The 12,165-nt window shown below is 38.0% G+C and overlaps 1 protein-coding gene across 1 annotated transcript in view; it reads left to right on the top strand.

The window, feature by feature from the left end:
* SYNE1 (spectrin repeat containing, nuclear envelope 1) overlaps nucleotides 1–12,165 on the top strand; it is a gene marked incomplete at its 3' end in the record, with an annotated part of 103,966 nt that overhangs the window by 25,183 nt on the left and 66,618 nt on the right. Inside the window, exons 20-27 of the mRNA XM_010137933.1 lie at nucleotides 824–949; nucleotides 2,359–2,535; nucleotides 4,335–4,600; nucleotides 5,382–7,542; nucleotides 7,935–8,272; nucleotides 8,911–9,055; nucleotides 10,062–10,280; nucleotides 11,127–11,389. Coding sequence (XP_010136235.1) covers nucleotides 824–949; nucleotides 2,359–2,535; nucleotides 4,335–4,600; nucleotides 5,382–7,542; nucleotides 7,935–8,272; nucleotides 8,911–9,055; nucleotides 10,062–10,280; nucleotides 11,127–11,389 — 3,695 coding nt within the window. The remainder of the gene's footprint in view (nucleotides 1–823; nucleotides 950–2,358; nucleotides 2,536–4,334; nucleotides 4,601–5,381; nucleotides 7,543–7,934; nucleotides 8,273–8,910; nucleotides 9,056–10,061; nucleotides 10,281–11,126; nucleotides 11,390–12,165) is intronic.

Here is a 12,165-nt window from a genome sequence, read left to right as displayed (position 1 = left end):
ATGGGAAAAGGGAGAAACTGAGCCAAATACAGCAGGGACGCCTGAAAGTGTAAGTACAGGAGAATAATTGCTTCCAACAGCTTGCTCTCAGCATTCTTTCTAATACAGTTATTTGGGGTTGCCACAAGGGCACACTGCTGTTGTGTTCAACTTTTTGCATGCAAGGACCCACCACTGGCCCTCTGTGTTAGGTAGTCACTCCCCCCTCCTCCCTGAGGTTCTAGGAGGTGTATTTTTGCCCCAGTCGCCAACACTAATATTATCGTTTTCTTTTGGGATGAGGAAACTCTCCATAGGGATAGGTGAACTCCTACGGGCAGTGTCAAGAGCAAGAACCCTCAAGAGCATCATGTTGTCTGATCTTGGCAATTGTAGATATCGGGAACATTGGGAGAGTTTCAGAGGGTGTGGGAAGGTGTGTTGTGCCACTGAGCTGGATTCCCTATGAACTGTGAGACACTAGTGAATTTTATATGTATAGGAACATGACACTTTAATAAATTGGGAAAATCCCTGCTTCCCATTCACCTTAGGAAAGTAAGTCACGTTGTTAACTGAGCATATCAATCCAATGCTTTATTTCTAAAGAAATAAGCTAGATAATGTATATGTCACTAAGCTCTTCGATAACTGGATGATAATTGAGTATTTAAGTTACACTTTTTCATAATTATGACAGAGCAGACTTACTTAATAAAATATGTCTACATTTCATCTTTCAGAAATCATAAGCTGAAGTAAAAATACTAACATGCATAATTGTAATAAAATAAGAGATTTTTTCCACAGTCTCAGAGTTTATTTGAGGATTGTCTTTCTTCAGGTAAAACATTTCCGGGCTCTGCAGGAGCAGGCCAATACATACTTGGACCTTCTGTGCTCCATGTGTGATCTGTCAGACGCCACAGTGAAGAGTACAGCAGCGGATATTCAACAAACAAAACAAACGGTACAAGATAATCACATCAACACACTTTTAATCCTATTTAGAGCTTTAACTGCCTTTATCTGTCCTCTTTTAAAAAGGTCATATCGGGTAATGGCTTAAAGAAATGTCTTCTACTTTCATCTCTAAGTATTTCTTTAAGAAATAGTTTTTTCTCTTTCTGCTTTTGCTTATTAAATCCACACATTACTGTCCTGGTAGTAATGCAAAGACACAACAAAAGTTGCTAAAGGTACTTAGGGAATGTTATGAGATGTTGGTCTAAAGCCACAGAAATATTTGGTGGAAGAAAACCTAATCCAAATGATTTGTTTTCATAAAATACAGTTCAGTCTATTCTCCTCTGTATTTTGTTAAAGCTTAGACATATTTTACTGTTGTTATTTATTTGAAAAGTTGACTGATGTTCTTATTAGGGTGTATTAATCATAATAATCATAAAAAGTTGTGATCGTTCAATTCATCAATCAGAGTGCATCTATTTCAGCATATGAATTTATAGAATCAATTTTAAGTAACTTAATGCTTGGTTGTAGAATAAATTATAAGCATAAGTTATTAGAAAAGAAACATTAAGAGCATTCCTGTTGTTGGGGACATGAAAGATTTAATTTCACATACACACAAACTTTTGAAACTACTTCTACCGAGAATAAAAATCTAATATTTATCTTAACAGTATTCCATACCAGAGAAGCAAATTGTACAAATCCAAGTAATCCATAAAAAAAGGCAGTCCAAATATTGAATAGCTAAAAAGTGTGTCAAACATCAGAATAAGATTCTCCTTTTATATATGAGTAGTAAAACATTTTTAAAAAAATCACAGGCAGTATAGTGCTGAGATATATTAAGCTGGTTGAGTATCTAAACCTTAAAGGCGCCCTGCTGCTGTATTTGGACTCTTGGTTTAAGGTGATTGAAGGGCTCAGATCTAGTAAGCATTCTTCTTATTGGCATTTTACAAAAAGCACATAGACAAAAATAACTGAGATAAGCAAATTAAATGAAAGTGTTTAGTTTAAGCTTTTATTTGGTCATTGCAAAGGCACATAGGATACAGTCCAGCAATACTGTTGTCATGCACTAGGCTATATTATACAGTTAATTTAAGGTTTACCAAAAGACTGAGAACACTTTGAAATCGCACACTTATAAATATACTTGTTTCTCTCAAGGGTGAATTATAATACCTTCTTTTTTTTTTCTCCCCAGCTTTCTTTTGATAGGTCTGTTTTTTCTGACTTTGAAGTTAACATATTTTGCAGATGATATTAGCCCCTTCAGAATCTAGTGCAAAAATTTGCTTTAGTACAGTATTGTGCTCAGAGGAAGAATGGTATTCATCCTCCATTCTCCAAAAGTAGATGCATTAAAGTATTCCTACCCCTTTTCATTTTTTCCCTCTCTAGATTGAGCAACAGATATTGCACTCACAATATTTGGCTCAAGGTTGGGAAGAGATCAAACAAATGAAGGCTGAGCTCTGGATATATTTCCAGGATGCAGATCAACAACTCCAGAATCTGAAAAGGAGACGAGCAGAGTTGGAGCTAAACATTGCCCAGAATATGGTACTCCAGGTTAAGGTATGGAGAATTGGAGTTAAGAACAGAGCGTAAGGAAGAAGTTCATCCTGTGACAGATATTATTATAATTCATGTTATATGCACATACTGCATACAGTTGCTAATACATTCTAAGAAAGAGCAGAGGAGATGGAGGAAAGAGTATCTCTTTATAGTTGCTGCAGGGTGACACGGAAAGCAAAACACTAATATTTTTCTGGCTTTGTTTTTTTAGCAGTAGTCAATTTTCAGCCTGACTGATTTGCCTTCACTTTTAATAGTCTAATTGCTGATCACAGTGGACCTGAAGATAAGATCTGCAGCTTGTGATTGCTAAGTTCATTGACTTCGATACTTCTGAATTATTTAGGTCTATTTCAAAATTAGTCTAGGAAACTATTCAGTGTTGCTAGACTCTGAAGATTACTGGAGAATAAGTGTGATAGAAACTCAATGTAAATTATCCTAAATAATGAGACAAATACCTTCAGATCTTCATTCATTCATTACAGAAGAGAGAATTTTTATGGCCATTCTGCACAAACACCAGCAAAGTAACAAGAAGAAGCAGAAAACCAGATTATTTCTTTACTGAATGATTAAATGCTTAGCTTTAGTATTTTTGGTCTAGTCTTTGCTCTCGTTCTTTTTCTGATATGCCCAGAGTCAGGTGAAAAGTAAACAGCACTTCCTCTTCACATCTCTTCTACACGAGTGTTTGAAATGAAGTAGTGCTCAAAAATATAGTCATAGCCCTCAAAGATACCTCAGCACAATGTGAACTGAAAGCTGTTACACTAGCTATCATTATAGTCCAGGAAAAAGCAGGAATCTGAATTTCTTCCCTATTTCAGTCAGGCACTTTGGATTATTCTGAAAGACAGGCACCTGCTGTATTGTCAGATGTGGCACAATGTGTGGGTTTGCCTTGAGTTTGCCCTGGTAAAGGAAGATGCCTAGCTCCATTTGAAGCAATCACAAAGAAGAATGAGGCAGAGCAGGGCAGTAGCGTCTCTTCTTCTGAACCCCTGCTAGCCCTTCGTGAAAACGCATTATTCTAGCAAAGTGCTGGAGCTGGGCATGTTTGTTTAGGTACAGTTTCTGAAACTAGAATTGGGAATAATATTATATTTACCCTAGACAGTTTGTAAGTGCTGAAAAATATTTGGTTAGTTTTAGTTGTCGGAATATTATATAATCATTCTTGAGGTTCTCTGTGACTTCGTATTCTGTAAGAAATGTGTATGCAGATGGACTCTTATTTACTGGAATTTATTAACTCAAATAGCAATCATACATAGATAGTAATTGTCTTTGTTTCAATAATGAAAGTGATAATGGTTGCTATTATAGAGTTAAGAACAAAACAGTATCGATGTGGGAGTTCACTGACTCATGGGCTCTGCATCCTATTTTTAGACTCCGATGAAAAAGGAAATAAGTGTGCTATAAACAGAACTTGTAAAAAGAATTCTCATGAGTCCCAGACTGTCTTGCGTGTTTTAGTGTGTGGTGGGAGCTGTGCTAGTCCAAAAGCCTGGACAACAAGGTGTGACTCGGTTGTGATTTCTGTGTATCGCTGGCACCTGGAAACTGCTCTGGTTTGTTTTCACATCGATAACCAACCTGCTGTCACCTGAGAAGGTAGGGATGAAAGTTAGGGGAGGGGAGAAGGCACTTCTTCCAACTTACAACCACACAGTATTTGCCTGGACAGGTAATTAGTCTTTACACAATTTCTTACAGAGTTTTTATTTAAATTCCATCTTATAATTTTGAGTAGGTATCACCATATTGGTTTTGACTTGTATCTTTTTCAGGAATTCAGTCAGAAGTTGCAGTCTAAGCAGTCAGCTCTCACCTCCGTGACTGAGAAGATGAACAAACTAACCCAAGGACAGGAATCACCTGAACACAAGGAAATAGGAGAACTGAGCAACCAGTGGCTGGACCTCTGCCTTCAGGCACACAGCTTGCTCATAGAGAGGGAGGAGGATCTGCAGAGGACAGGAGACTACCATGATCGCATGAATGTGGTTGAGGTTTTCTTGGAAAAGCTCACAAAAGAGTGGGACAACCTGGCTAGGTAAAAAAGGAGTAGTGTGCACAAAGCTCACTTAGTGTATATACACTGAAAAAGCTGTTTACAGTGTGTCTCTAAGTTGGATCCACTAAAAATCCCTTTTTCCGTGCTTAATTAAAAGCAAGTCTCCCTTATTAATTATTGGACAATTACTTGTATTGAAATAGAATTTGAGAAGCCAGATCTTCAGTGTTTGTCTTTAAGGCAAGTACTGATTGATCTCACCTCAGAGTATAAAATTTTCTGATATTTCAAGAATTTTGTCTATTTTGTTTGAACTCTCATTTGTGTTTACTGTGTTTCATGTGTATTTTTCATTGCGATATTGTGTTTTATCTATTAGACTATTGAAACCTCGTTGCTGCTGCTAAATGATTGCAGCTGCTTTGTATGGCATAAACACACCAGCTGTGTGTAGAATTTTGAGAGTCTGTATCTTCTGCTGTTACTGTCATGGAACAAGATTCATTTCAACCACAGTACTTCCTGTTGTTCATATGTGCAATATAGCCAGTATGCTGTTGTATTCATGTTAATTTGTATGGTCAGCCTGATGACCATATTGCAGATGAAAGGGGGAGGAATAAAAATGTTAAAACTTTTTAATTAATATTCAAGGCTGGTACCTTCAAAAGAATCTGAAAACTGTAGGTATTTATATCATATTGATTTCAATATATAGTGGGCTTCTAATTGGGCTTATAATTCATCCTGACCTCTTTTAAAAGTCTGTCTTGAGGTAGGATCTAGTAATTCATTTCTGTCTTGTCCATTTTGGTAACAGATCTGATGCTGAAAGTACAAATGTGCACCTTGAAGCTTTGCAAAATTTGGCACTGCAGCTACAGGAAAGGAGATTTGCTCTGGACGATTTGAAAGATCAGAAACAGAAGATGATAGAACATCTGAATCTTGATGACAAAGAATTAGTAAAAGAGCAATTTGGTCATTTTGAGCAACGCTGGACTCAGCTGGAGGATCTTGTCAAAAGGAAAATTCAGGTTTCTGTTTCAACTTTAGAAGAGCTCAGTTTGGTGCATTCCAAATTTCAGGAACTAATGGAATGGGCAGAGGAGCAGCAACCTAGTATTTCAGAGGCTCTTAAACAGAGTCCTCCTCCAGATTTGGCTCAAAGTCTTCTCATGGATCATCTTACCATTTGCAGTGAACTTGAAGCCAAACAGCTTGTTCTGAAGACGCTTGTGAAGGATGCTGACAGGGTGATGACCAACCTTGGGCTCAATGAAAGGCAGGAGCTGCAGAAAACCCTTTCTGATGCGCAGCACCATATAGATTGTCTCAGTGATCTGGTTGGCCAGAGGAGAAAGCACCTTAATAAAGCATTGTCTGAAAAGACCCAGTTTCTCATGGCAGTCTTTCAGGCTACAAACGAAATTCATCAGCATGAGAAGAAGGTAACGTTTCCAGAACACATTTGTCTGTTGCCAGAGGATGTGAACAAACAGATCAGGACTTGTAAGAGTGCCCAGGCTAATCTGAAGGCCTATCAAAATGAAGTCACAAGGCTGTGGGCTCAAGGAAGGGATTTAATGAAAGAAGCAACAGAACAAGAAAAGAGTGATGTGTTAGGTAAACTGCAAGAACTACAGAATGTGTACGACACTGTTTTACAAAAGTGTAACCAGAGGTTGTTAGAACTGGAGAAAAATACAGTTTCCAGGAAATATTTCAAAGAAGACTTGGATAAAGCTTGCCATTGGCTAAAACAAGCTGATATTGTCACATTCCCAGAAGTCAATGTCATGAATTCTAACTCTGAACTATACAGCCAGTTGGCAAAATATCAGCAGATTCTTGAGCAGTCTCCAGAATATGAAAATCTGTTACTTGCATTGCAAAGAGATGGCCAAGAAATCCTACCATCGCTTAATGAAGTGGATCATTCTTATCTGGATGAAAAACTTAACATTCTGCCTCAGCAATTCAATATTGTCACTGCTTTGGCAAAAGAAAAATTATATAAGGTTCAGGAAGCAATTTATGCCAGAAAAGAGTATGCCTCTTTGATTGAGTTGACAAGTAAAGCTCTGACTGAGCTAGAAGATCAGTTTATTTGCATGGACAAAGCTCCATCTGCTGTTTTAGCCAAAGAAGCTGTGTCACTCCAGCAGGCCTACAGAGATCTCTTAGGCGAAGCGGTGAGCCTTGGTGCAGCAGTGGATGAACTAAACCAGAAGAAGGAGGCCTTTCGAAGCACTGGCCAGCCATGGCAACCAGATGAAATGCTAAAACTTGTCACACTATATCACAAGTTGAAGAAGCAAATAGAACAGAAAATCAGCTTGTTGGAAGACACAATAGAAGCATGCCAGGAGCACGAGAAAATGTGTATGCAGCTGGAAGCACAACTAGAGGCAGTGAAGAAGGAGCAGATTAAAGTAAATGAAGAAACGCTCCCAATAGAAGAAAAGTTGAAAATATACCATTCTCTGGTGGGCAGTTTGCAAGACTTAGAGAGTCTTCTAAAGCGAATAACTGAACATCTAGAAGCATTTTCTCCTCAGTTTGACTCATCTGCATGTGAGACGACAAATCTCCAAGTGCAGTCCTGGCAAGAAAAACTGAAGTCTTTGCATGCTGCCATTGGTGACACTGTGATGGAGTGTGAGAACAGACTTGTCCAAAGCATAGACTTCCAGTCAGAAATCTGCCGCTCACTTGACTGGTTGAGGTGGGTGAAAACAGAACTAAATGGAACATTAAGTTTGGACCTCAAGCTGCAAAGCATCCAAGAAGAAATCCGAAAGGTGCAGATATATCAGGAAGAAGTGCAGTCAAGCCTGAGAATAATGAATGCACTGAGCAATAAAGAGAAAGATAAATACATGAAAGCAAAGGAGCTGATACCTGCTGACCTGGAAAACACTCTTGCTGAGCTGACAGACCTAGACGGTGAAGTTCAAGAAGCTATACACATGAGACAGGTTAGTGGACCCTAAGTGTCGTTAGTTTCTCGCTCAAGAAGCTGAAATAGATGGCTCTGTGGCTTGATTTTTGTAATCATAATGAAAAGATTGATTTTAATAGTTCTGTTCTTTGAGTTTTTTTAATTACTTACCTTGTACCCTCTTTGCCATGGATGACTTGGCGGGGGTAGGAAAGAGGGAAGAGGCTTCCTTAATATGCATTTATACCTGCATGTGAAAGTGCAAACTCATTCAAAGCCTACTTCCGTGTAGTCTCTACGGATCTGTATTTTAGATGTAATAAAGGGAAAAGCAAGCAAGCATGGGCCAAATTCAGACTCAGCAGATATTTTTGTTGCTGCCGTGAATTTTGTCTGTGACCCTCTGTATAATATTCCCTTTTATTTCAGGCTACCTTGAATAAATTATATAGCCTCTGCCAAAGATACTACCAAGTGATGCAGATGGCAAATGACTGGCTTGAAGACGCACAGGAATTTCTACATTTGGCAAGAAATGGTCTTGATGTTGAGAACTCTGAGGAGAACCTAAGGCACCACACTGAATTTTTCAGCACAGAAAGTCAGTTCAGTAATCATTTGAAGGAGTTACAGGGCCTTGTGTCTGAGATAGAGCCCTATGTGCATGCAACAGCAAGAGAGCAGCTGATGCAGAATGTAGCTGCGTTGGAGGAAAAGGCAAAAGAGGCAAAGCAAGAAGCCAAAACCCAGCAAGAACAGTTGCAAAGGTATATTGATTATTGATCCTTTTTTAATTATTTTAAGATCTCCTTGTTGGTGATGAAAGAAAGAGATCACAACATTAACTGGAGTTTAGTAAAGTGTGCTACTGAGGAGAGAAGTGGAATACTGGGATTCAGAGGTCTTAGATTCTCTTTTCTCCTCTGCCGCTGACTGACTAGATATGTGATCCTGAGACAGCTTTGATAAAATTAGATATAGCTTGGAGCAGCAGTGAGAAGAGTAGGGAATGAATGTCCCTTAGTTTACCTGGCAGAAACTTACACAGAAACAACTGAAACAGAAGCAGACGTTTTGAACCAAAAGGAAATATCTTTTTAACCAGCATAATTATGTTACTTATTATTCCTGAGTGTTCTGGATTCCAAAAGGGTGGGTTTAAAACACAACCTAGGCAAAGTCACTGAGGAGAAGTCAAACAAGGGCTATTAAATGTCAAACTGTGTCTGTAAAGCACAGCTGAAAATCAGGAGCACGTGCTTCTGTGTATGCTGTTTTCCAATAATCTTTTCTTGAAAAATATCATGTAACAGCAAAACTAAGTTACATTGAAAACAATATTCCTGATTCTCAAATGGGTTTATGTTGCATTAAACTATTCTTTCTGAAACTGTATTTGTTTAAGATGTGCCTCTGAGTGGCAGGAGTACCAGACAGCAAGACAGAAGGTTATTGAAGTGATGAATGAGGCTGAGAAAAAATTATCTGAGTTCTCAGTAGCTAAAGCTGCTTCTTCTCATCAAGCAGAAAATAAATTGCTAACACATAAGGTAAGGTCCTGAAAAGTATGTGAAATACTTTTCTTTCACTGAAAATAAATTTATGTTATGTAGGTCTTTATCTATTGCAACCTGAATTTTTGTTTTTAGATCATCTTCTGTAGTGCTTAACTGTGTCATAGCTCATGAAGAGGTGTTGCGCCTTATGCAGAACACACATTTTATTTGTGGAGTGACTGAGACAGATATTTTTAATCACTTCTCAGCTTAATGTCTATCTATGTGCCTATGACTGTAGAGAACTGGAAGGAACCAGCAAGTTTCTAAAGGCCTTGGGTTCATAAGCCCCAAAACCGCATAAACTAGAAGACATTCAGATCAATAGAAACATCCATCTACTTTGATCACATGGAGTAGTTTTACTAGGACAGGGAGGGCTAGGGTTTAGTATTAGCTCTTGTTGAGTCTAAAAGAAAGAAATGTAACTTAAAAGAATTACTTTCTCTTGTAATATTTAGTGTGCAAATCACTTGCCTTAATACAGGCAGTGACACTTCAGACATCTTGCTTGGTCTCCAGCTACGTTCCTGTAAAGGCAGGAATCTCCCCTAAGAGTATTGTCACGTCTGACAGCTTCATGAGCATATTCTGATACGCTTGGACATCTAAAATGGCATTAAACATAACCGTTATATAATATATGCTTAAACACCTGAATTGCTTCTTTCATTTTTAGACTGATAGAAGTCAGTCTTCGCTATGAGAAGGGTCTTTAATGCTCATTTCCATCCCTTTTGAGGGAAGAGAAAGTCTAATTACACCAGATTTGTGCTGCTTTCAATGGGTTGTGTTTTGGACCAGACACTTCAAGTAGCCATAGCTAATACATTGCTTATGAAAAATAAACTGATGCATAACCACATCACTCAGCATGGAGTACCTTTTCTTTGTCTGCAGGGGATGGAAGTGGCTCATCTGCCTGCAAGTATCAAATAGTTATGAGTTTTATGAGTTGTCTTGTCAAAGAGGAAAACAATGCTTATTTTTGCTTTTTCAGACTCTTGTGTCTGTGGTGAATTCTTTTCACGTGAAGATCACAGCCCTGGAAGAAATGGCTTCACAGCTGGAAAAAGTTAGCAATGATGCCAGTAAGGCAACTATAAGTAGATCCATGACAACAGTTTGGCAGCGCTGGACACGGCTCAGGAATGTAGCCCAAGAACAAGAGAAAATCTTGGAAGATGCAGTGCAGGAATGGAAGGGCTTTAATGATAAGGTAATTTCCGGTCTTGGTAAATCCTCCTTTGTTAACTGTACGTAGGTTTTCACTCATTAATCTGCCTTATTAATCATCTTACGGTAGAGAAAGCTGATAGCAGGAATAACAGTGTTTTTTCTTAGATCATATTAAAAACTAGCTATGCGAAACCTAGGTTTAGAACCACTACCTCCAAGGTTTGCTTTGTTACTATACAAATATGCATACATGTATAGTAAATACAGAGTTGTTTTGGTTTCTGGTGGTTCTTCAGAGTCACCTCCTCTGTTTACCTTCCCCAGATGGTCTATTCCAGATTAATTCAACCTCTTTTTTTTCTTTTTTTTCTTTTTTTTTCTCCTTTAGAGATGACCTTGCTATTTCTAAAGTTTATGCAATGAAATTATTGCCTGTCAATGCTCACTGATCATGTGTCTCTTTTCCTAATATCCTTACCCTGACTCTCTTTATCTGTCATTGTTAATTATTTTGTGCTCAGATTGCAGTTTCTCTGGGAATGGAGATAGTCTTTTTGTTAAATGTGTGTTGCTTCTGACAAACACAAGTCTGACCCGGGGTAGACCTTCAGGTGCTGTGGCAATAAAGATAACAAATGCTAAAAAATACGAGGAGCCACTCATCACTTGATGAAAGTGTCCTGTGAAGAGCTAGGGCTGGCTAGCTAATCCAGCACATTAGAACATAGATTTCTATCTGCTATAGAGGCTGCTGCACAAGCCCTACGCCAAAACTGTTTTACAGCATCTAAATGTACAGCACTGGGTTTAATACCTTTTGGTATCAATTGTGCTAGCTTCTTTTTAATTTCATTGTTGCCAAGGCTGCATACATCTTTTCCCATAGATTCAGAAAGCCACCATAGCAATAGATCAGCTACAAGGTCGCTTTCCAGAAAGCTCAGTGGAAAAGGCATCCAAGACAGAGCTCCTGGAACTCCTGGATTACCATAGCAGTTTCCTTCTGGAGGTGGAGAAACAGCTGTCTTCTTTGGGCCTGCTCAAACAACATGCTGTCAGCATGCTTCAGGATGTAGAATTGAAGTCTTCGTCTCAGGAGGAACTACCAGTCATGCAAGAAATCAAAGCAATGGAAGATCGATGCCACAAGTAAGGCAATATTTTAAAAGATTTTCTAGAAAAATGGTACCTTGAAATTCATTACTAAGAGTTCTCATGTAATTTTTGTTATCATCAAAAATTACCAAACTTGAAATAAATATTCATTATTGCATTCAATCAGTTTATTTATAATTATATCAGTATTTAATTATATTTAATCAGATTAATTTAAAATGATCCTTAATTAATTTTGAAATACATTCTTACAGTTATTTTTTATTTCCATCAGCAGGAGTATGCATTTTAGAATATGAACTTGCCTTGCATAATTGTAACTTGTGAAAGAGTTGTGTAAAGTACATTAAAGTTATAACTGCTTTTAAACTCTTCCATTGCATCTCACCATTAACATTGACCTTTTGTCTTTTTGATCCTCAGCTTAGATTAGTTTATCACTTTGCTTCCCCCGTTGGAAGCATTTAGGTACTAAAAGTAGGTATCCTATGAAATTTACAGGGGAATTTAGTACATATGCAAACAAAACATATCTTTAATATTTCACCCTGTGGTTATATGAATGTTTATCCAAATTTAAAATACTTCCCTGTGAAGTTTTAAGCAGGAAGTTTCCTGGCTAAGTTTTGGTACTCATATCCACCTCATAACTCCTCTAAGATGCAGTTCACATCCATAGAGGCTACAAGTACTCCTGGAGGTCTCTCACAGGGATGTCATCTGAAAAAGATTCTGTTTTTTACATGAGATTCAGGTTCTTGAGGAAAGTGCAGAAATTCTGTCTCAGTGGAAGTGTGGAGATAGGTCCC

Source organism: Buceros rhinoceros, unplaced genomic scaffold, assembly GCF_000710305.1.
Source record: "Buceros rhinoceros silvestris isolate BGI_N320 unplaced genomic scaffold, ASM71030v1 scaffold4336, whole genome shotgun sequence".
Taxonomy (NCBI): domain Eukaryota; kingdom Metazoa; phylum Chordata; class Aves; order Bucerotiformes; family Bucerotidae; genus Buceros; species Buceros rhinoceros.
The sequence above is the reverse complement of the archived record's forward strand: the minus strand, read 5'-3'. Positions and strand labels throughout refer to the sequence as shown.